Source organism: Stegostoma tigrinum, chromosome 4 (genome assembly GCF_030684315.1).
Source record: "Stegostoma tigrinum isolate sSteTig4 chromosome 4, sSteTig4.hap1, whole genome shotgun sequence".
Classification (NCBI taxonomy): Eukaryota; Metazoa; Chordata; class Chondrichthyes; order Orectolobiformes; family Stegostomatidae; genus Stegostoma; species Stegostoma tigrinum.
In genome coordinates, this window is record NC_081357.1 from 4,271,258 (window position 1) to 4,295,934 (window position 24,677).

Sequence of the window (24,677 nt, forward strand, 5' to 3'; positions counted from 1 at the left end):
CCTGATTTGCTCCATTGGCACCAGCTAAATGTCTCCCTTTTCCTTCTTATCCAGTCTTGGATGTTCCGCAACATCCAGAGTCCTCTGGGCTAATTGCTTTGACATTTCACCCTCATGTGGAGGTGCCAGTGTTGGACTAGGGTGGACAAGGTTAGAAATCTCACAACACCGGGTTATAGCCCAACAGGTTTATTTGAAAACATAAGCTTTTGGAGCCTCACTCCTCCTTCAGGTGTTAGTGACAGAAGTAGTTAAAGAATCACACCACTGAGGATGTATTAAACAAACTTTAGATGCTGTTAAATCTTTAATTTGTTAGAAGGGTTTAATTGATTAATATGTATATGTAAATCCAATTCTGTTCAAGTCACTGTCCTGACAGAACTAAACGTTTTATCAGTGTAAGGAAATGGTGACATTTTAGGCCTGACAATGCATGTTGGATGTGAGGCCTTACTTATAGTGTGTGTGTGTTTTGGTTTGAAGTCAGACTGATTTTGTTTCTAAAGTAGAAATTTATAAAATGCCGTAATGACTGAGTATATATAAAAATTGTGTGCTCTTTGAACGAAATAGGATGTATCGGCAAATACAAATTCACCCCATATATTCGTGTGTGGGGGTGAGAGCGTGTTTGAGACAGAGTGCATGCACGTACACATATGTTTGTGCATGCACACGTGTAAGAATGAGAGAGTGCGTATTGTGTGGTGGGGTCACTTGTCGTGCGATATGAACACAAGATCGTGGCCGAGGCCGTCCTTATAGGCACCAAACTTGACTATCAGCCTATGCTCAGCGACTCTGCTTTGTTGTTTATCCTGAAGTCTGCCTTGGAATATGTTTACCCAAAGATCAAAGGCCAAATGTCCTTGACTGCTGAAGTGTTCCCCGCTGAGAGAGAACATCCCCGAGTGGTGATTGTCGCACAGAGTCCATTCATCCATTGTCACAGCGTCTGCATGGTCTCGCCAATATACTGTGCCTCAGGGCAGCCTTGCCTGCAGTGTACGAGATAGACAACACTGGCAGAGACACATGAATATCCGCTGTGTACGTAATGGGTGGATTTCCCACGTGTGACATTGTATCCTTTAAAATCTGACATGTCTTGCAGAGGTTGCCATGGAAGGGTTGCGTAGTGTCGTGATCGATGTTGTCCTGAAGGCTAGGTCGTTTGCTGCGAACAACAGTCTGTTTAAGGTTTGGTGGTTGTTTGACGGCAAGAAGTGGAGGCATGGGGAAGATCTTGGCAAGGTGCTCATCATCATCGATAATGTGTTGAAGGCTGAAGAATACGGCATAGTTTCTCCACTCTCGGAAGTACTGAATGACAAGAGGTACCATATCGGACATGTTCCGTGGCTGTCTTGTGGTTTTTCACTGACATGTCAGAACTGGCAATCGATGAGCTCAGCATCATATCCTGTTCCTATGAGGGCGTCCATCAGGACAGTGAGTTGAAAAGGAATTCGAAGATTTACATATACATGCACATATTAATCAATTAAAACCATGTAACTAATTAAAGATTTAACACTTCTTAGGTTTGATTAGTAAATCCTCATTAATGGTGTGACCCTTTGATTTTTCACATAAATTCTGTGTCTGGTAATACCTCTAACAGCTGGAAGAGGAGCGAGGCTCTGAAAGCTCGTGTTTTCAAATAAATCTGTGGACTATAACCTGTTGTTGTATGATTTCACCCTAAAAGGAAGATGGAGGACCTATACACACTGCATTTCCATTCTAAGCGCTCTCCACTGTTCTGCTGTAGATTCCGTAAGTAGCTATTTCCAATCTACTTCAGCCAGATCCAGGCTTGTATTTAATAAAATGTGCCTACCCCCAACCCAAAATTATTCCTTGCAGGCAATCTTCTTCCTTTTTTACAACAAATTTAAATTGTACTGCATTGTGGTTGCTGTCACTGAAATGCTCTCCCACTGCCCCACAAGCACCTGTCCAGCTTCATTCTCCGGAATTAGATCCTATGTTAGGCCTTCTACATGTTGATTTAAAGAAGCTGTCCTGAATACAATTTAAGAAATAATACAGCACCACTTTCTTTTTCACCCTCCCATCTCATCCTACAACCTGGAATGTTGAGTTGCTAGTCCTGTCCCTCCCTCAACCACGTCTCTGAGGGCAGTAATGTAATTCCATATGTCAAACCATGCCCTGAATAAATGTCTTGATTGTAACACTCCTAGCATTAAAGTATAGGCCATCCAGCCTCACCTTACTCAGAGTCTCAAGTCTTTCCATTGGAGTATGAATGAATGCTTTGGGAATGAGAAGTCTCATCCTCGAAGGAGGCGGGGAAGACTATATTTTGGTCTGAGTTTACAACCTTCTGTTGCTTGGTGTCCCGTGGAGAATCAACTGGAAAAATTTTTCTCCATGACTGGTAAGCAAATCTACAGCTTCCTTTCTACCAAGGTAAAGCTGAAATTTCTCCACAGAAAAGTACTGAGTCCCCCATTGGCCAAAGGCACATTGTTTGGTATCCATCCATGCAGGTAGGAAAGCAAATTGTGAAGAGGTCATAGAAAGATGTAGATTGGTTAAGTGAGTAGTCAAAAATTTGGCAGATGGCATATAATGAAGGAAAATGTGAAACTGTACACTTTGGAAGTATTTTTTAAAAAGTAGCACATTAAAGTTGGAGAAACTTCAGAACTCAGTGGTACAGAGGGATCGGAGTTGTACACAGATACAGCAAGTGCTTAGGAATGCACAAGGAATATTGCTCATCACAAGGGGAACAGGATATAAATGAAATGTTTTACTGCAGTATGCAGGATATTGGTGAGACACCTGCAGTACAGTTTTAGTCTTCTGATTTAAGAAGCAAAGTAAATGGATTAGAAGCAGTTCAAATAATGTTCATTTAACTGATTCGTGAGATTTTATTTAAGGGTTGAGCAAAGATTGGATGGCAGGAAGTTAGGAGAATGAGAGGCACTCTCATGGAAACATGCAGGAATTTGAGAAGATTTGACTGAGTGGACGCTAAAAGGATGTTTTCCCTTGTGGGATAGACTAACTAGAAGACATCGGTGAAAAATAAAGGATCTCGTGCTTAAGTCATGGGTGAAGAGAAATTTCTTCTCACAGGGCTATTGATCTGTGGAAATCTCTTCCCTCGACAATTGACAAAGCTGTCCATGTTTGAGGTTTTTGACCAGCACAGAGTCAAGCGTTATTGGGACTGACAGGAAAGTAGAATTAAAAACTCAGAATTGATCCTACTGAATGGCAGAGCAATCTCAATGAGCTAAATAGCCCAATCCTACTCATATTCCTCATGATCTCATGGCATTATGTCAGCTTTTATGATAAGAGCTATCCCATCCCCATTTCTATTCTGCCTGACTGTACAAAATGTGGTGTTAACCTGGAACAGTTATTTCCCAACCTTTGACACCATGTCTGTGCTGGCAGTTAGGTCTAAACAATTTATCTCAGTGATGTTCAGTTATCTGTTTTTTCAGATGTGCCTCACGTAATGAGATGAGGTTTTAAAACCACTATTCCTTCACGGATATGACTTTGATGCACAATTACTGTTAAACTGTTCCTTCCAGCACCACTCAGTTTGCCTTTACACACATTAACATATTGTTTTCTATTGCATCAATTTATAACTTTGGATTTCTAAATCTCTCTTCATCTGAACTCTTTCAGTGCCCTATTCTCAATATGCTTTCTGGCACATTTATTCAACTGAACACAATATTCCTTCTATAATGTTTTGGATAGACTGACAGTTTGTCACCTTGTGGTATTGCTTTGTTCTTTCTTTTTAGCTTTCCAAACCTTTCCACACTTGAACTATCATCACTTGACTCTTTAGCAAAAAGCACTTTGCACAGTCTTACACATATGACACATCAGGACACTGGTTCCACTGTGGTTTACTAAAGACTGTCCCAATGGTACAGTTCCCTCTTTTCTTGTACTGGTATCAGTGTCAATCCCTTCTTCCTCTTGGGCACAGCAACACATTGAAACTTGTGGAATTTTCTTACTTTTGCTTCTCTGCTTTGTACTGTTGAGTGCAATCATCAAAAAGCTTCTGATTCATCTCCATAAATAGCTTCAATGCATTGTAAATTAATCCATGGATTGTCCTAAAAAAAAGGCATTTTAACATTAGGACAGCTTGTTACAGGTGTCATTCGAATTAATTCTAATCAATGTCTGTTTCCCTCCATTTCACAGAGATTCCACCCATTGATAACATTGACCAGGGATTTGACATTTGCTACACAATTTACCAGAATGTTACAGAAAATAACAACCAGCTACTCTACTCAGTTACTAAACCTCCAAACATTTTCCAAAGCCTACACTAATGAATTCAGAACCAAACAAGAACAGAAATTGGAGGTGAAAGTCAGGTCTGCACCTGGGGTGGAGAGATCAGTTTTGCAGATGGGGCACCTGGATTTGAAACTTTAATGCTTTTATCTCTCCATTGATGCTGCCTGCCCTACTGAGTTTCTCCAGCCATTTTTCTTCTTGTTTCAGATCTCCAGTTCTTTGTTTTAAACTAATGAATTCAGAAGTAGACTCTGAAGAATTAGAGCAATAGTGACTCTTACCCTACAAACCAATTCAATCTCCCAGACCCACCCCTACTCTCAGGTCCCTTCCAAACATGCCTAAGTCAGATATCTTTCTGAAAAACTTCCCACATTATCCCACACAAGTGTCCTAAGACAGTGGACCCATCAGTGGTCAGCTTTCAAAAATTCTACAGACTGGAATAGTTCCTACAGATTAGTGGATTACTAATGTAACTCCTCAGTTTGAAAAAACAAACGGTGAATTACAGACTGGTTTGCTTGAACTCAGGAGTGACAGAAATGTTGGAGACAATTATAAAAGATTTATTAGCAAAGCATTTGGATAACAGTGGCAAGATCAGACAGAGTATGCATGGACAAATAGAAGGGCAAGGGGAAAGGGAAATAAACTATGCTTGAAAAATCTAGTGGAATTTTTTTTTTGAGGGTGTAACTAACAAAGTTGATACGGGGAAAGCTAGCGTATGTGGCTCATTTAGATTCTCTGAAGCGTTTTGATAAGGTCCCAGAGAGACCATAAGATTTAGAAGCAGAATTAGGTCATTTGACCCATCGAGTCTGCTCTGCCACTTGATAGATATTTCTCAATCCCATTTTCCTGCCTTCTCCCCATAACCCTTGATCCCCTTAGTAATCAAGAACCTAACGCTGTTTAATGTTTTAGCGAAGATCTGTAGCTTGGATTGTAGCTCAAATTGTTGGCTGGTGCGCCAAGCTGACTTGTTTTCGTGCAAATGTTTCAATCCCCATGCGACCCCCACCAGCCCTCACCCCCGACTTCTAGCTGGCATTTTCAGTGCTGTCTAGCCTTTGTTGCTCTGTTTCGTTCTGCATTTTTATGGTCCGGTCTGTTACGATGGTAGTTCTGTTTCTGGTTTTACTCCTTAGTGGTATGTAGATGGGATCTACTTCAACATGTTTGAATATGGTACTAGTGGTAGAAAAACAGGGTTCTAAAGCAAAACCAGAAACAGAGCTACCCATCATAACAGACTGGACCATATAAGTTCAGAATGGAACAGAACGGCAGCACTTCAATGGAGGCTAGAAGGGGGATGCAAGGTTTGACAAAAACCAGTCAGCTTGGGGAACCAACCAACAACTCCACTTATCTCTGTTTTAAACACACTCGATGACTTGGCCTAGACAATATTTTGTGGCATTCAGTTCTTCAGATTCACCACTCACTGGCTGAAGAAAGTCCAAGATGTGAGATAAAAGCAAATAAGATTGGGAATAATGTACTGACACGGATAAAGAACTGGTTGGCAGACAGGAAGAAATGGGTCTTTTTCCAAGTGGTAGGCAGTGACTAGTGGGGATCTGCAGGGATCAGAGCTTGAACCCCAGCTATTCACAATACGTATCAATGATGTGGATGAGGAAACCAAATGCAATGTCTCCAAATTTGCAGTAAACACAAACCTGGGTGGCAGGGTGAGCTGAGAGGAGGAAGCAGACATGCTTCAGTGTGATTTAAACAAGTTGAGTGAGTGGGCACATGCACGGCAGATGAAGTATAATGTCCATAGTGTGAGGTTACCTACTTTGGTAGCAAAGGAAGGAGAAGGTGGATTATCTGAATGGTGAGAGATTTGAAAATGAGGAGGTGCAATTAAACCTGGGGTGTTCTTGTACATCAGAGATAGTAGAAACTGCCAATACTTCCAAACTTCCCTGCTCGGCCTGCTGTGTTCATCCAGCTTCACACCACATTATCTCAGATATTACCCCTCCAGTGATACCCTCATCCGCTTATCCAAACTTGTCCTCGCCCTCAGTAACTTGTCCTTTAATTCCTCCCACTTTGTACAGACAAAGGGGGTGGCCATGGGTACCTGCATGGGCCCAAGCTATGCCTACCTCTTTGTAGGTTACGTGGAACAATCCCCCTTCCAAAGCTACACTGGCCCTTTACCCCATCTCTTCCTCCGTTACACTGATGACTGTTTAGGCACCGCCTCATGTTCCCTCGTGTTCGTTGCGCTTCGCTAACACCTTCCACCCCAATCTTAAATTTACCTGGGCCATCTCTGACACCTCGCTCTCTTTTCTGGACCTTTCTGTCCCCATCTCTGGCATCCACCTGGAAACCTATATCCATTTTAAGCTGACCGACTTCCACAACTACCTAGAATATTCCTCCCCTCACTCTCCTTCCTGTAAAAAGGCCATCCCCTATTCCCAATTCCTTTACCTCTGCTGTGTCTGCTCCCGAGAGGAGGCATTTCACTCCCGAACATCCCAGATGTCCTCTTTCTTCAAGAAACACAACTTCCCCTCCACAGTGATCAAAAATGCCCCCGACCATGTCTCCCGCATTTCCTGCAACTCATCCCTCACACCCCCTATCCGCAATAATAACCAAACAGAATCCCCCTCATCCTCACGTACCACCCCACCAACCTCCAAATCCAACACATCATTTCTGCCATCTGCAATCTGACCCCACCAGAGACATTTTTCCCTCCCCATCCTTATCTGCTTTCCAGAGGGACCACTCTCTCCGTGACTCCAGTGTCCAAATCCAGCACTTTTCCCTGCAACCGAAGCAAGTGCTACACCTGCCCCTACACCACTCCCCTCACCCCCATCCCAGGCCCTAAGAAAACCTTCCACATTGAACAGATGTTCACCTGCACATGTTAACGTGATGTACTGTATTCGCTGTTCCCATTGTGGCCTCCTCTACATCGGGGAAACCAAGCGGAGGCTTGGGGACCACTTTGTGGAATACCTACGGTCAGTTCGCAACAAACAACTACACCTCCCAGTCGCAAACCATTCCGTGAACTACTCCGCCCACAACTCCTCGGACGACACGTCCATCCTGGGCCTCTTGCATTGCCACGATGACACCATCCGAAAGATGCAGGAACAGCATCTCATATTTTGCTTGGGACTCTGCAGCCCATGGGTATCAATGTGGACTTCACAAGCTTCAAAATCTCCCCTCCCCTGACCACATGCCAAAACCAGCCCCACCTGCCCAACAATTCCTCCCACCTCCAGCACCATCCCCATCTCCTACCAACTAACCTCATCCCACCTCCTTGACATGTCCGTCCTCCCTGGACTGACCTATCCCCTCCCTAAACTTCCCACCTACATTCACCTTCACTGGCTCTAACCCCGTCTCTTTAACCTATCTGTTTCCTTCCACCCTATGAATGTACATGGGATAGTGTAGGTTAGATGGGCTTCAGATTGGTATGACAGTCAGGACAACAATTGAGGGCCGAAGGGCCTGTACTGTACTGTGCTGTAATGTTCTATGTTCTATCTTCTCCTTTATCCATCTTCTATCCGTCTCCCTTGTCTCCCTATTTATTTCAGAACCCTCTTCCCCTCCCCCATGTCTGAAGAAGGGTCTCGACCCGAAATGTCAAACTTTCCTGCTCCTCTGATGCTGCTTGGCCTGTTGTGCTCATCCAGCTTCACACTGTTCTTGTACATCAATTGCTGAAAGTAAGCATGCACATACAGCAGGTGGGAAACGGTATGCCGGCCTTCACAGCGACAGGGTTCTAGCCCAGAAGCAAGGATGTCTTGCTGCAATGGCATAGGGAATTTGGGAGACCAAAACAGGGTACCGTGCGCAGTTTTGATCTCCTTATCTGAAGATGAATGTTCTGGCTTTGGAGAGAGTGCAACAATTCCTGTAATGAAGAGACTGGTATTCAAACAGGAGGCAGGAAGAACACAGCAAACCAGGCAGCATCTGGAGTAAAAGAGCAGTCAGTGTTTTAGATATTACCCTTCTTCAGGGCTAGCTTCAGCCTTCTGTTTGTCTACCTTAGATTCCAGCATCTGTAGTATTTTTTGTTGCTAAGAGACTGGATTGGTCAGGATTATATTCACTGGACCTAAGAATGGGCAGCCGGTGGGCGGGGGGGACTGTTATCTCAGAAACCTAGAAAGTTCTAATGGGGCTAGACAGAGGAAATGCAGGAACAATGTTCCTGATAAGTGGGGGTGGGTGGGTGGGATCCAGAACTAGGGGTCACAGTCTCGAGATAGGGAGTCATTTAAGACTGATGTGATTTCTTCAGCCAGAAAGTGATGACTTGTGGAATTCTCTGCCACAGAAAGTGGTCAAGACCAAAACACTGAACGCTTTCAAGGAGTTAAACATAGGTTTTAGGCCTAAAGGGTTCCAAAGGGATGAGAAGAAAGTAGGAACCAGGTACTAAGTTGGATGATCAGTTATGACAATATTAAGGCATGATCAATATTGACTGGCAAGGCAGGATCAAAAGGCCAACTCCTGCTCCTATTTTCTAGGTTTCTAAGTTATAGAATTAGCTGCAAAACTGGGAATTGAAGACAGACTTACTTGTTCCAATGACTTTTAGAGTTTTTGTAGAGAGCAGGGAACATTATAGGGAGGATCTTGGCTGCGTTATCACTGATCAAACTCATGATATACTCATTATTCCAATAATAGAGAGCACGCTCTGCCACCTGAAACAGGACAACTAACGTCAGTACGTTAAAAGTACTTACTTCACAAACATTTATTATACAAGTGGCCACTTACATGGCTTTATTCAACAAACAGATTAGTGCAATTCCAAATCAAGCATTTTAGCCAAACAAAGGTCAAGTTCTTAAAAAGAATACAAGCATGGACTATTTTCTAAATGGTGAGAAAATTCGTAAAGCAGAAGTACAAAGGGATCTGGGAGTGTTGGTCCAGGATTCTCTAAAAGTTAACTTGCAGGTAGAGTCTGTGATTAAGAAAGCTAATGTAATGTTGCTGTTTATCTCAAGAGCATTGGAATATAAAAGCAGTGATGTGCTGAGACTTTATAAAGCTCTAGTTAGGCCCTATTTAGAATACTGTGTCCAATTTTGGGCCCAACACCTCAGGAAGGACATACTAGCCCTGGACTATGTCCAGCGGAGATTCACATGGATGATCCCTGGAATGGTAGGTTTAACGTATGATGAACGGCTAAGGATCCTGGGATTGTACTCATTAGAGTTTAGAAGGTTGAGATCTAATAGAAACTTACAAGATAATGTATGGTTTAGAAGGGGTGGACGCTAGGAAGTTGTCTCCATTAGGCGGGGAGACCAGGACCGTGGGCACAGCCTTAAAATTAGAGGGGGTAAATTTAAAACGGAAATGAGATGACATTTCTTCAGCCAAAAAGTGGTGGGCTTGTGGAATTCATTGCCACGGAATGCGGTAGAGGCTGGGACGTTAGATGCCTTCAAGGCAGAGATCGACAAATTCTTGATCTCACAAGGAATCAAGGGCTATGCAGAGAGTGCAGGGAAGTGAAGTGGAGTTAAAATGTCCATCAGCCATGATTTAAATGGCGGAGTGGACTTGATGGGCCGAGTGGCCTTACTTCCACTCCTGTGTCTTATGGTCTTAGACAACACCTTCCAAACCTGTAATCGCTTCCAAGGCAAAGGCATCAGATACATGGGAACACCACTACCTAAAAGCTCTCCTTCGAGCCATTCGCCATCTTGACTTGGAACTATATTGCATTACTTCAGTATCGCCATTTCAAAATCCTGCAGCTTCCTCTCCAGCACTGTTGTGGGTCTGCGAGAGTGGTTTGAGATGACAGTTCACCACCACTATCTCAAAAGTGACTAAGGATGGTCATAAAATGTTGGCCTAACCAGCAACACTCCAATGGGTGAATAGAAAAATGGCAACGAAGGATAAGAGACAAAAAAGATTCAGTATCATCTAAGGATCAGTCTAATAACCAACCACACACTGTACTCTAGATCACAGCCAAGCTCTTCAGATCAATGTCTCTTTTCATAGCAAAAATGGAAAGGACAGGCTGGTGGGAAGAAAGCAGAACATACAAGAAACCAAGTGCTAGTGAGGAAATCAAAAAAACTGGCTATTTTACTTTGCAACTATGCCACTCTACCAGAGTGGCAATCAGAATGGCATACAATGTGCCCAAACTGAAGTTTTATAAAACTGTAACAATAACTTGCCAACTTTTATATTTGATGCTCCAGCCAGTGTAGGCTAGCATGCTGTATGTCTTCGTGATAACCTATCCACCAATGTAACATTTTCAGGAATCTGTGGACCTGTACGCCCAAATCCATCTATTTGTCAATGGTCTTAAGGGTTCTGCCATTTATCGTACAATTTGCACCTGAATTTGATCTTTCAAAATGCATCACCTTGCATTTGTCCAGATTAAACTCTATCTGCCATTTCTCTGCCCAAATCTGTAATCTATCCATATCTCGCCAGTCCCTTTGAAAATCCTCCTCACTATCTACAACTTGGTCAACTTTGGCGTCATCTGCAAAATGACAAACTTACCTACATTTTCCTTCTGCTCATTTATGTATACAAACAACAAAGGTCCCAGCACTGATCCCTGCAGAATTGATCACCGTTCTGAAAAGCACTGTTCTGCCACTACTCCGTCACTGAACCAACACATCCTGGATCAGCCTGCCATGACGTATCTTACCAAATACCTTACTAAAGTCCATGTAGACAATATCCACTTGCTCGTTCCTCATCTATCATTCTTGTCACCTCCTCAAAAAACTCAAATCAAGTTGGTGAGACATGACCGTCCCTGCACAAACCCATGCTGTCTATCACTAATAAATCCACTCACTTCTAAACATGAGCAAATCCTGGCTCTTGGCATCTTCTCCAACAGCTTCTCCACCACAGACATCAGGGTTCACTGGCCTGTAATTATCTGGATTATCTGTTTCCCTTCTTAAATGCAAAGATATCTGTTAAGGCCCCAGCTATTTCTTCCTTGGACTCCACAGTATCCTGGGATAGATCCCATTTGGCCCTGGGAACTCATCTACCTTAATGTACTTCAAGAGTCACCACACACTTCCTCCTTCATTATGTTGGCCTGCCCAAGATTATTCACACATTTTTCCCGACCTCAACATCCCTCATACCCGCAACCCCCTTTGGAGAATACCATTGCAAAGTGCTCGTTAAGGATTTCACATTTCTCTCACTCCACATATAAACTCTGTCCATTATCCTTCAGCGGGCCTAGTCTTTCCTTCGCTACCCTCTTGCTCCTAATATGCTTAAAAATGCCTGGGGATTCTCCTTACCACAGCTGGCCAAGAGCATTTCATAAACCTTTTCAGTCTAACGCCCACGTTGAGCTCCTTCCTACTTTCTCTCTATTCTTCAAAGGCTTCGTCTATTTTTAGTTGCCTAGGCCTTGGGTATGCTTCTATTTTTTGACTCAGCTGATAATTTTCCCTGTCTTACTAAGTTAAAGTTCCCCAAATTCTGCCATTCCTGTCCTTCATTTTCACAGGAATGTGCCTGTCCTGCTTTCTTCTGCATTCAATGCTGGTCTCCCTGCTATAGGAAAGATCTTGTTAAATTTGGAGGGGTTCATAAAAGATTTACAAAGGTATTGCCAGGGTTAGAGGGTTTGATCTGTGGGGGGAGGCTGAAGTAGGCAGGGGATATTTTCCCTGGAGCTTGGGAGGCTTAAGATTAACCTTATAGAGGTTTATAAAATCATGAGGGGAATGGATAGGGCAAATAGCTAAGGTCTTTTCCCTAGTGTAGGAGAATCTAAAACTAGAGGGCATTGGTTTAAGGTGAGGGGAAAAACATACAAAAGTGACCTAAGGGACAACTTTTTCATGGAGGGTGGTGCATGTATGGAATGTGATGCCAGAGGAAGTGGTGGAAGCTGGTACAATTACAACATTTAAAAGATATCTGGATGAATAGGAAAGGTTCAGAGGGATATGGACTAAAAGCTGACAAATGGGGCTAGATTAATATAGGATATCTGGTCAGCATGGACAAGTTCGTCTGATGGGTCAGTTTCTAAGCTACACATCCCTATTACCCTATATCCCACATTTCACAGCAGAAGCATTACTGGGAATAGCTGACTGCTGCAATTACCTGAAAGTGTGGACTGGAGACACATTTGGCAAGCTGTCGGAACAATGGCTCCATTACTTTCACAAATTCCGAAGGTTCGATGACATCGAGAATTTCCTCCAGTTCATTCAGAAACATCACTTCCTTTGGACTGTGCGTTTTCGGCCAGAACTTGAGCAAACCTACAATGACCTGAGGTAAAGACAAGGTAGATATAAGCCAGCTTTGCATTTTAAAGGCTAGAGACTAGAAGCGTGCGAGAAGTGTGTGCAGCAAATGTACGGCAGGTGGTTTGGTAACAGGATTATACAGCTGATGGGGCAGTCACAAGATCCAGAGCTAAATGAGTTCAACATTCCTCTCCCAAATATTATAGAACATACTTGAATATATTTCCAAAAATGATTCATGTGACTGTCAAGTCAATCATGAGAACAAAAAGAAAACCTGAAAATGACTTCTCCCCAGAGTAAGCATATCTGGTTCAGGAAATTTAATTTAAAAAAAAAACAAAAGTGATTTCAAGAAGCAAGGTTAACATGTATTTGAATGAATTTGTGATCAGGATTAGATAGTGTACTCCACAGTCAGAACTATATCCACAGGAACGTACCATTAGTGGCCAAGCTCCCATAGCCAGAGTGGAGCTCCCATAGCCAGAGTGGTCAATGGTGCTTCTGATTGAGTCAGATCTTTGACCTGCTAAGTGCCATGTTCAAAATCTGATATTTAAAAATAAATCCTTCCCCTCTTGATGAGATGGATTGCAGAACCACATTTAACAGCAGCAAAATTACAGGAGACAAAAGAATTTTCACTCCCCAATATGAAATCTAACCTAGTTTAATTATTAATGAGAAACCTAAAATACAAAGAACATGCTCAAGAAATTGGTGTCTATGAGCAGAGATAGAGGCAGAAGGTGGGCATGTACAGAGAGGCAGTGAATGAATGCGGGCTCACATAGGGAAGGGGCTGCATGTGGAGGACAGAAAAACAGCAGTGAGCAAGAATAACAGCCAAAGTTTTGCTTTCTATTGCCAGCAGAACCCTATCATCCTTAGCAGGAAACAAAATGGAGATTCAGGCGCATTTTGAATTGAGTGTACAAGACAAAAATCAACTAATATAGGGACACGGTGAAAAAATAGAGAGTGACCAAAGAACAGATGCATGTTCCAGAACAGTTATGCAAGGTTTTGAAGACAGAATTTTGTACTCACTGGCTCTGTAAGGCTGCTGTCTTTCTCAAGGAACTGCACCACACAGTAGGCCAGCTGCAAAGACAGGCAGAGGGACATTAAGTATACATATGACACAGCTCCTGAGTGAAGTCCACAATAAACAATTTCAAGTTTCGGTTGTGGGGACATTAAGATTGTTGGTCTTGCACTTCTGGTAACTGGACTCAAACCTCGCAATAGCTCACATGTAACCAAGCTTTTAATGTAACAAAATAACTTTAGGCACTGCATGGGAGCATTTCAAACAAGAACATGCAAACTATTTAAGAAAAGGAGCTGGTCAGGCCTGCTCCATCATTTAATACAATCTGGGCTGATTCACTCTTTAACATCACTCTCCCACACATTCCTCCTGCCTTTCATGTTTAGAATCTGTTCCTTAGAAGATATTCAGTGACTTTGCTTTCACAGAATTACATGGTACAGAATTCCACAGGTTTATCACCAACTGAAGCAAGTCTAAATATGTTCTCAGATCATGATCCCACAGAGCTGCAGGGGTAACCAGTGAATTACTAGGTCTGCTCAAAGGCTATTCCATTTAGCAAGGTGACAGTACAACATAACGGGAATGAGTGATATCTCAACAAGTGTGCGACTTTGTCTCCACATGCAGTGAAGAGGGAGCTAGAGGCAAGCAGGCAGAGGGGAATCCCTACAGAGTCTTTGTCTTTCATGTTGTGTGTTTTCTGATTAAGAGGAGATGCAGTTCCAATTCTAAGTTATAGCTTCGAAACAAGTGGCAAAACTGATGAGTAACTAAGCACTAGTTGTATCTTATGATAAATGGATGGGGTTGTAGAGTAATACAGCATGGGCTGAAGGGGCTGTTTCGAAGCTGTTCCTTGCTCACCATGGTGCCCACTCAGCTAGTTGATAATTGCAAGTTGTTTTGAGATCAGACAAGAAATCTAGTAAAAGTAATTTAATCTGGATAACAGTACCAAAATTATAAACAAACAATTTGCCTTGTTGGTGACTGTACCAAAACATTAAAATGAGCAATGCAACTCATTGATTATTGAAGTTTGATTAGCAGTGCATCCTTCCGTCAGTTGAATATTACTGGCCTAGTTCAGTTTATGGGCAATGGTTTTGATGGTGAGCGATTTAACAATAATAATGAGATTAACATCAAGTGACAATAGTAATAGCCATTGCCTGGTGCTTTTTCCTGCCTTCATTTGATTTAATAAAAAGCAGAACACAACCTTCAACGACACATACATGGAGGAAACAACTTGCAAAACACTGATAATACTCTGATCAGGAACATTTTATGCTCTTCTTTCAAAGGCAATGCAAACCCATTGATGATACTGAACAAGGAAAGAGAAGAGTGTAAAGGAATTAAATCCTTGACAATTAATGAGAGTATTCAAACTTCCACTGTCTGCTATTTAATAAGGAACAACAAAGTTGAAGGTGTTAAACCAGGTGAAGAAATTCCTTCAGAATCTCAAAGCAGCTAGAAAGTAAACATCTCAGTTCTTCAACTCTAGGGAAAGCACAGGGAGGCTAGCATGCTTTGGGTTGTGGTCAATTAATGTTTGCCATCTGTTAACTGGACACTGGTAATGAAGGTCAATACTCCTTTTACACTGTAGTTTTAGTTGTAGAAATGAAAGCCTGTTGAATCCCTACATTCAGTGTTCAGGCACACAAATTCACTTTCTTCAAAAAGAACCTCGTCAGTACTCCCAGGTGTAGAGGTCCAACACTTCCAAAGCCTGCCCCCAGAGCAACTCCAAGTCACAAATCAGTCTTTAGGGTCATCTTCTCATATTAAAGCATTTGTTGCAGGACTAATTTCTCAGGAACAGGTCAAATATTCCTTACCTGTGGGTGGTAGACACTCAGACTTTTCACTTTGTGCAGGGGCAGTAATACTCTGATCAGGAACATTTTATGCTCTTCTTTCAAAGGCAATGCAAATCCATTGATGATACTGAACAAGGAAAGAGAAGAGTGTAAAGGAATTAAATCCTTGACAATTAACGAGAGTATTCAAACTTCCACTGTCTGTATATTATTTAGAGTTTGACTCAATAGAATCGTATTGAACTGCTTTGGAAAATATGTGAAATACTAGTCCCAAAAAAAGGTTAATCTAGGTGTATCTTCTCATGTCCTGGTGGCAGCATGATACAACAATAATGGACTTGTCAACTGATCATTATTCATTACTACTCTTAAGTTTGTTGTACATTCAGAATATATGGAAAATGCCAGTGAAAAGTATTAGGAACTATATGTTCAAAGTTACCTGTTCCTTTCAATATGCTATGTCATATTAACCATATGCAGAATATATAGAGATGATCTCCCACATAACCAGATAATGAAGTTTAAAACTGTTTGCTGCATCATATGGTGATTTTTCACTCTCCATTTCTCCAAGATATTGAATCTCATCACAAGTGCCCACAGCCCTCTATTATATCACCCAAGTAGCTGCACTTTAGCCAAGACCAGCAGTAAACGGGCAATCAACCCATCTTCACCTGTACATAGTCCTACGAGGAAAATCTTGGTCCATTTCCCCTCCCATTCTAACAGGCAACAAACATTTGAAGGGCATCTAGGAGTGAGCAATAAATCCTAGCCCAGTGAGCAACACATTCACAAACGAATTAAAAATATTCTACAGTTTTAAAAAAAAGTCCAAACATGGCAAAATATAGCAAGTAAACAGAGGTTTGTGCAGATGCAGTTTCACCCAAAATATAAGAAATATGGAAAGCAGGCCATTTTCACATTTAGGGCTGATTGGTCAATCACCAAATCATTGTTGATCTAATTCATTTCTACCTTCTACCATTATACCCAAATTGCTCAATACTTATATAAAAAAAATTACTGCTCACCTTAAATACACTCAAGATGTCAACACACCCAGTGTGTAAATAATTGCAATGCCTTTAGTGAAGAAATGCATTCTAAGCTCAGAAAATTAATATTAAATTGACTTGTGCAAACTTATTGGCAGTAATCAGAGCAATCTGTGTGACTGTGAATACAATCCTACTCACCAGTTCTTCAAAACTTTTGAGTAAATAATCTAGTTTTAAATCTCAAAATGTAAGTGTTAAGGACATGTAAAGTTGATTGTGGCTGCTGCAGGGCAAAGTCACAGGATATCATTGCTTGAATTCTTCAGAGCATCAAAACATCAACGTCTTCAGTTGCTTCAATGATCTTCCCTCTATCACATGGTACAAATCATGGATGCATTCAGGTGCACTTGTGACTCCTTAGACACCGGATCAGTCAGATCAAATGCAGCAACATCTGGACAACATCCAGACTTGGGATGATGAGTGACAAATAACAGCTGTGCCACATAACCGTCAGGCAATGACCACCTCGACATGAGAATTTAACCACTGTCCATTGACATTCAATAACCATAACCATCACTGAATCACATTATCAGAACCGTGGGGGATTATCAATGACCAGAAACAAAACTGGGCAAACTAGATAAATATTTTACCTAAAAGAGTACGTTAAAGATTGGGCATCGTCATGATAACTCCAGAGCCCCCAAAGCCTGCCCCTCATCAAGGAATAAATCAGCATGTCACTGGATGTTTTCCACTTGCCCGGATGGGTGCAACGCCAAAGACAAAAACAATTCCAAAGATGTAGGCTAATTCACTCTTTAGACTGTTCTACCATTCTATAAGATCTTAGCTGATCTGTACATGATAATATTTGATATCTTTACCTAACAAGAATATATCTTGAAAAACATACAATGACACTCAACTCCACTGCCTTCTGAGGCAGAGTTCCAAAGTTCAAGAACCCTCAGAAAAGAATTCCCCTCATTTCTGCCCTGAAGTAGTGACTTCTAATTTAAAAAGGGAAGTTGGAAATTATAGACCAGTTAGTTTAACTGGAGTCATTTGGAAATTATTAGAATCCATTACAAAAGTAATAACACCACATTTGGAAAGTCAAAGCACAATCCAGAATGAGCATGGTTTTATGAAGGACAAACCTTCTTCAATTTACTTGCTAGAGTTCTTCAAAGATGCAACAAGCAAAGTAGTTATGGAGGTCCCATAGATGTAGCATGTCTGGATTTCTAGAAGGCATGTGACAAGGTGCCACAGAAAAGGTTAATACTCAAGGTAAGGGCATGTATGGTTACAGGTAATAGAGGATTGGCCAGACAACAGAAACCAGCAAGTGACGGTAAATAGGCCTTTTTCTGGATGAGAAGATAGAAATGGAAAGGTGACATATGTACTATGATGTCCCAACTTTTAACAATCTATATTATTGACTTGGGTGCACTGATAGAAGGTACATTAGCCAAATTCGCAGATGACAATACAACAGGAAAGAAAGTAAGGTGCAATGAAGAAATAAGAAATAAGAAATTTACAAATGGATATAGATAGATTAGGCGAATGGGCCAAAATGTGGCTCAAGGAGATTAATTTGGATAAGTGAAAAGTTACGCATTTCATTAACAAGAATAGAATGGCAACTTGCCATCTAAATGGAGAGAAATTTCAGAGACCTTCAGTACAGAGGAATTTGAGTGTCATGCATGAATTGCAAAAAAAAAATCATGTGTGATACAGGAAGTCATAAAGAAGGCAGAAAGAGTTTGGTACTAATTGATAAAGGAATACAGTATAAAAACAGGGATGTGTTGCTACAAGTGTACATGGCATTCGTGACTCCACACCTGCAGTACTGTGTACAGTTCTGATGCCCTCAAGAACAGATATAATTGCACTGAATGCAATTCAGAGTAGATTCATTAGATTGCTTCCAAAGATGAGGGGTTTGTCATGAGACATTGAGCAGTTTAGGCCAATATTCTATAGATTCAGAAGAAAGAGGGGAGATCTAACTGAGGTACGTAAATGCAGAGAGGATGCTTCCTTTTGTGGGGCAATCTAGAACAAGCAGTCATAGTTTTAAGATAGTGGGTAGCAAATTTAAAACAGATGAGTGGAAATTACTTCAAAAAGAATTGTGAATCTGTGGAATTCACTATCCCAGCAGGTAGCGATGATAAGACATGGAGTAAAATTGAAGAGGAGAGGGGCAGACTTTCGAAAAGTATTTTGTTGAAGGGTTAACAAGAACAGCAGGAAAACGGAATGCAGGCAGAGGTGAGATCAGCTATGATCATATTGAACAGTGGAGCAGGTCAAGGGGATGAATGGTCTATCACTAATACTAGTTATTATGTTCTGCAGGGTAATAAATATTTGGAATTTGTTACTTCAGAGTCGTGGGCTGGAAGTGTTTAAATGAGGTGGTGACAGATAGATTTTTCAAATACCTGGGAGTTCATGACTACGATAAGATGGCATAAAAGAGTTGTCGGAATCTGGACGTGCAGCCATAATCTCGATAGGCTGAATGAACTACTCCTACATGCTTTCGTTCTTATGCAAAGGAAATATCCTACTTCAAATGATCAGAACCTAATTCCACATCAAAAGGCTTCATAATAAAATATATTTAAGACTGTGATGATATTATGGCTTTAAGACAGATATTTTATCCTTTTTTAAAGACTGAGAGGTTGAGACAGTTACTGAGTGGTCCATTCCAAACCAATAAACTGCGAGAGGCCTTAGGTTTTTTTTAAACATTGGAACAATAGAAGCAGTGTGAACAGTTGGACTCAGGGCTCTAACAAAATCAGGGTTTTAGTTTGGCATTCAGTGGCTGTTGGGGTTTTGCCATATATCAATCCCTGTTACAGCAAAATACTTCAGTCTGTTTTCTGAACTCAAGAGTTTCCTCTCTCTGCCAGAATTTTTTTATTGGTGTTCTTGCCTCCTGGATTAAAGAAACATTGCGTATGAAACAATCTATTTTACTGAATCTGCCTTCTCCAAGGGTGTATTTCAGGGAAGTTATTTGGAACAGTTGCTGTTTAGTAACTTAATCCATTCATGTTAAATTTTCCAATAGAATTAAAAGTTATACCAACTCTTTCTTTTGTTGCTGTTTTTCGACAGTACAATCAGTGCGTTTTGCTTAAAGCTGACAAATGTAACTAAGCGAATTACATCTGGAACATAGCATCTTACACTTGCCTTTAAACAAGACAAGGTAAAAGCTGGGTCTAGATTAATCTCCTTAATATATTTGAAGGGGCCTTGATCTGATCCCTAACAAGAGTCAGAATACAACACTAATTATGGAATCAGAACTCAAACATACGAGTCACTTCACCCATCACACTGATTCCAGGCTTTTGAAAGAGCTACCACATTGGTTTCACACTCTTGCACTTTCCAGAGGACCTTGTATTTTACACTCCTTTTCAACAATGTTGCCACTTCCCTATTTAAACGTATTATTAAATCTGGTTCCACCAGCTTTTCATGCAGATCGTAACTTGCTGCATAATGTTTTTTGCTCTCATGTCACCTATCTTCTTCATCTATATTAAAATTTGCACCCCATGGCACTGATCTTCGTGCCACTCAAGTGATTTATCTTTATTGCAGCAAACTTATTCAAAATGTTCAGCATCACCAACAATAAGCCTTGAATCTTTTCTGCTTTAAAGGGAATAATCCAGTTTTGTGAAAAAAGCTGGAAGTCCTTCTCCTTTGGAACCATCCTTCCAAGTCTTTTCTGTACCCTCTCCAATGTTTCAACATTCATCCTAAAGGACAGTGCTCTGGCTTGGCCACAGTACTCTAGCCAATGTCAAATTCACAATAGTGAACAGTTTAGCCCAATCCTTGTTGCGCTCTGTTCATGAACGTATGAAGTCAAGAATTCAGAAGACCTCTGACCAGCATTCTAAACCTGTCCTGCTGTTTAAAAAGTATTTGTACACACAATTTTAATGAACAGGCAGAGTCTATCATTTATTTTACAAGGTGTCTACTCATTCACCCTAACAAGTCAGTTTGCACTCTGGTGTTAAACTTCATCTGTCACATTTGCCCATTTTGCCAATCTATACCTTCTTGAAAGTTGCTGCACTCATTTATTCATTTTAGCATAGTGTTAAGACATAGGGGCAGAAGTTAGGCCATTTGGCCATTCTGCTCTGCCATTCAATCATGGCTGATAAATTTCTCAACGCATTCTCCCGCTTTCTCCCCATAACCTTAGGTCCCTTGACAGTCAAGAACCAGTCTTAGATATACTCAACGACCTGGCCTTCACAACCTTCTATGGCAATGAATTCCATTGATTCACCACTCTCTGGCTAGAGATATTTCTCCCCCATCTCTGTTCTAAAGGGTGTTCCCTTTACTTTGAAGCTGTGCCCTCAGGTCCTAGTCTCTCCTAGTAATGGAAATATCTTCCCAACATCCATCTGCTAATTTAGCAGTTATGCTCTGCCTACCCAAATCTGGGTCATTGTTACATATACACACACATTCATATTATGATGTCATTCTTTGTCAAAATCCTTTTAGCTATCCACATCAAAAAACAAAACAGCACTGCCATCTGTCCACTCAGACCAGCCCTGAACCATTTGCTGTGGTATGGTTTACAAAGCTGCACTCCAAGACATGAAACAGTTAAATTGTTTTCCACAGAGATGGACAGGATGTTACTTGCCAGGAGAAATCTCTAATCTTAGACACTGCATTAGTCAAGGATCATTCCCAATCAGAGATTTATTATAAGTTAATGGGATGTGGGCTTTGCCAAATTGGCCATCATTTACTTCCATCCCTAGTTTCTCTTGAAGTGGTGATGCGCTGCCGTCTTGAACTGTAGCACTTATTTGATATAGGTGCACCCACAATGCCATCAAGGAAGGAGTTCCAGGATTTTGACTCAGCAACATCTAGGAGTTGGAACGTTATGTTGAGGTTGTACTGGATGCTGGTGAGGCCACTTTTGGAGAACTGCATACAGTTCTGGTTGTCCTGCTATAGGAAGAATATTATTAAACTTGAAAAAAGATTTACCAAGATGTGGAGGGTTTGAGTCAAAAAAAAAGGACAGACTAGTTAGGCTGGGTTCTTCTTCCAATGGAACAAAGGAATTTGAGAGGTGACCTTATAGAGATTTATAAAAAAGGTCTTTTCCCGAGGATGTGAGAATTCAAAACTAGGGGGCATATTTTTAAGGTAAGAGGGGCAAGATTTAGAACAGACCTGAGGGGCACAGAGAGGGCTGTTTGTACGTAGAACGAACTGCAAGAGGAAGTGGTAGAAGCAGGTCGATTTACACATTTACAAAGACATTTGAACAGGTGCATGAACAGGTAAGGGTTAGGAGGGATATGGGCTAAACGCAGGCAAGTGGGACGAGTTTAGCTCAGGAAACCTGGTTGGCACGGACAGCTAGGACCAAAGGGTCTGTTTCTGTGCTGTACGATTCTGAAGAAACTGTGATATATTTCCATAATCAGGATGTGGAGTGATTTGGAGGTGAAGATGTAGATTGTGTTGCTCCCACGTACTTGCTGCCTTTGTCTTTCTAGATGTAAGTGGCTATGGGCGTGTACAGTGCTGTTGAACGTGTCTTGTTGAATTTCTGTAGTACATCTTGTAGATGGTACACACTGCTGTTTTTGTGCATCAGTGGCAGAAAGAGTGGATGAGGTTCCAAACAAGAAAGCTACTTTTTACAATTGAGTGTCAAAATTATTGATTGTTGAACCTATACTCATCCAGGCATGTGGGGAGTAATCCACTGCATTCATGACTTGTGCCATGGAGATGGTGGACAGGCTGTGGTAGATGAGCAGTATGGTATCATTGTAAGATTTTTAGCCCCTGATTTGCTCCTGTTATTGCAGTACTTGTATGGTTGGTCCAGTTCCACTTCTGGTCAACAGAAAGGCCTAAGATGTTGATTGTGTGGGCGGGGTTCCAGTAATGTAATCCCACTCAATGTCAAGGGCCAATAGTTAGATCCTCTCTCGTTGGAGACGGCATTGCTTGGTACTTGTATGGTGAAAGCATTACTTGCTATTTGTTAGCTCAAACCCATCCAGGTCTTGCTACATTTGGATACAGAATGCTTCAGTATCTGAAGAATCACGAATGATGCTCAGCGTTGTGCGCTGATATTTGCATATCTCTACTTCCGATCTTATAATGGAGGGAAAGTCAATGAAGAAGTGGATGAAGATGGTTGGGCCCAGGACAGGACGCTGAGGTGGGGCTCTTGTTGTGCAGTGGGAATGTCCCTACCTCTGGACCAAGATGCCTAGTTTAAGTCCCACCAGCTCCAGATTTGTGCAACTGAATTTTTTTGAAAAAAATTCATTTACAGGATGACAGCATCACTGGCTAGGCCAGCATTTACTGCCCATCTCTAATTGCTCAAAGGGCAGTTAAAACAGTCAATGACATTGCTGCAAGTCTGGGATCACATGTGGGCTAGACGAGGCAAGGATTGCCGTTTCTTTCCCCCAAGGACATTAGTGAACCAGATGGGTTTTTCTAACAATCGACAACAGATTCATGGATTTTATCTGACTCTTGATTCTAGATTTTTTTAAAAATTGAATTCAAGTTCCCACCATCTACTGTGGCAGTATTTGAACCTGGGTCTCCAGGACATTAGCTGGGCCTCAGGATTGATAATACCACTGGGTTATCGCCTCCCCTTGATCTCTGAACAGGTTGATCACAAAATATCTTGCAATTAGATTGACTGGGTGGTAATTGGCTAGGTGGGATTTGTTCTGCTTTGCATCTACAGGACATACCCAGGCGACTTTTCTATATTGGGGAGGTAGATTCCAGGGTTGTAGCTGTACTAGAACAGCTTAGCTAGGTGAAGGGCAAATTATTCGCGCAAGTCCTCAGGACTATTGCTGGAATAGTATTAAGGTCCACAGCTTTTGCAGTATCCAGGACCTCTTGGGAGTGAAGTGAATGGACTGAAGTCCAGCTTGTGAGATGCTGGGACCTCTGGAGGAGGCCAAGATGGTATGTCCAATCAGTACTTCTAGCCGAAGGTATTTACAAATAGTTCAGCACATCTTTTGCACTTCTTTTGATGTGCTGGTCTCTCCCATCATTGAAGATGGCATAATTTGTACAGCCTGCTCCTCCAGTCTATTGTTAAGAACATAAGTAGTAAGAGTAAGGTTCAGTTCCTCGAGCTTGCTTCATCCTTTAATATAATCATGGTTGATCATCTTGGCATCAACTCAACATTCGTGCCTGTTTTCTACAATCTTTCAACAGATTACTAATCAAAGATCTGTCCATCTTATCCTTTAATTTACTCATCATCCAAAACACTCTGGGGTTGTGAATTCCAAAGATACAAGATCCATTGGGAATGGGAGAGGGTGGCACATCAGGAAGGCATGGGAGGATTAAGAGCAAAAGGCCATGGGGAGAACAGTCCAAGACAGAGAGGTGCATCAGGACACAGAGGCAAAGAGAAGAACACTGTAGAGCTATTTGAAGAAAGTCAGGGAAGGGTCTAATGTTATCAAAGACTCCACCACTAACACTGGCTATATTCTCCCAAACATAGACCAATAATATACATTGCATTCAGAAGATCCTGGAGCAAAAGTAGGCCATTCAGCCCGTGAAGTCTGCCCTGCCATTCCATAAGATCATGGCTGATCTAATAATGCTGAAGTCCACTGTCCTGCATTTTCCCCATAACTGTTAATTCCCTTACTATAAAAGAGTGTACATATTTGTCTTCAATTTATTTAACAATCCAGCTTCAACTGCCCCACAGTAAACAATTCTATGGGTTCACTACCCTCAAGAAATTCTTCATTATTTCTGCCCTAAAACGTGCAGCCCTTTATTTTGTGATTATGCCCCTTGGTCCTAAACTCTCCTAAAAAGGAGAAATGACCTTTCTGCATCTACACAGTCAAATCCCCTAAGAATCTTATTTGATTCAACGCAGTCAGCTTACATTCTTCTACAGTCAAATGAGTAGAGGCTCAATCTATGCAACAACTCCTCAAAAGTGAAGTTCCTCCCCACCTGGTATCAG

At 41.5% G+C, this 24,677-nt stretch overlaps 1 protein-coding gene across 2 annotated transcripts in view; it reads right to left on the reverse strand.

Annotated features, from left to right (window-relative positions):
* The window catches only part of ppp2r5d (protein phosphatase 2, regulatory subunit B', delta), a 119,763-nt gene that overhangs the window by 20,230 nt on the left and 74,856 nt on the right, over positions 1 to 24,677 (reverse strand). For both annotated transcript variants that reach the window (XM_048531188.2, XM_048531189.2), the window contains 5 exons: positions 15,570 to 15,678; positions 13,710 to 13,763; positions 12,508 to 12,678; positions 8,932 to 9,059; positions 4,035 to 4,136 (listed from right to left, as the gene is read on the reverse strand). In XM_048531188.2, the coding sequence (XP_048387145.1) occupies positions 4,035 to 4,136; positions 8,932 to 9,059; positions 12,508 to 12,678; positions 13,710 to 13,763; positions 15,570 to 15,678 (564 nt within the window). The remainder of the gene's footprint in view (positions 1 to 4,034; positions 4,137 to 8,931; positions 9,060 to 12,507; positions 12,679 to 13,709; positions 13,764 to 15,569; positions 15,679 to 24,677) is intronic.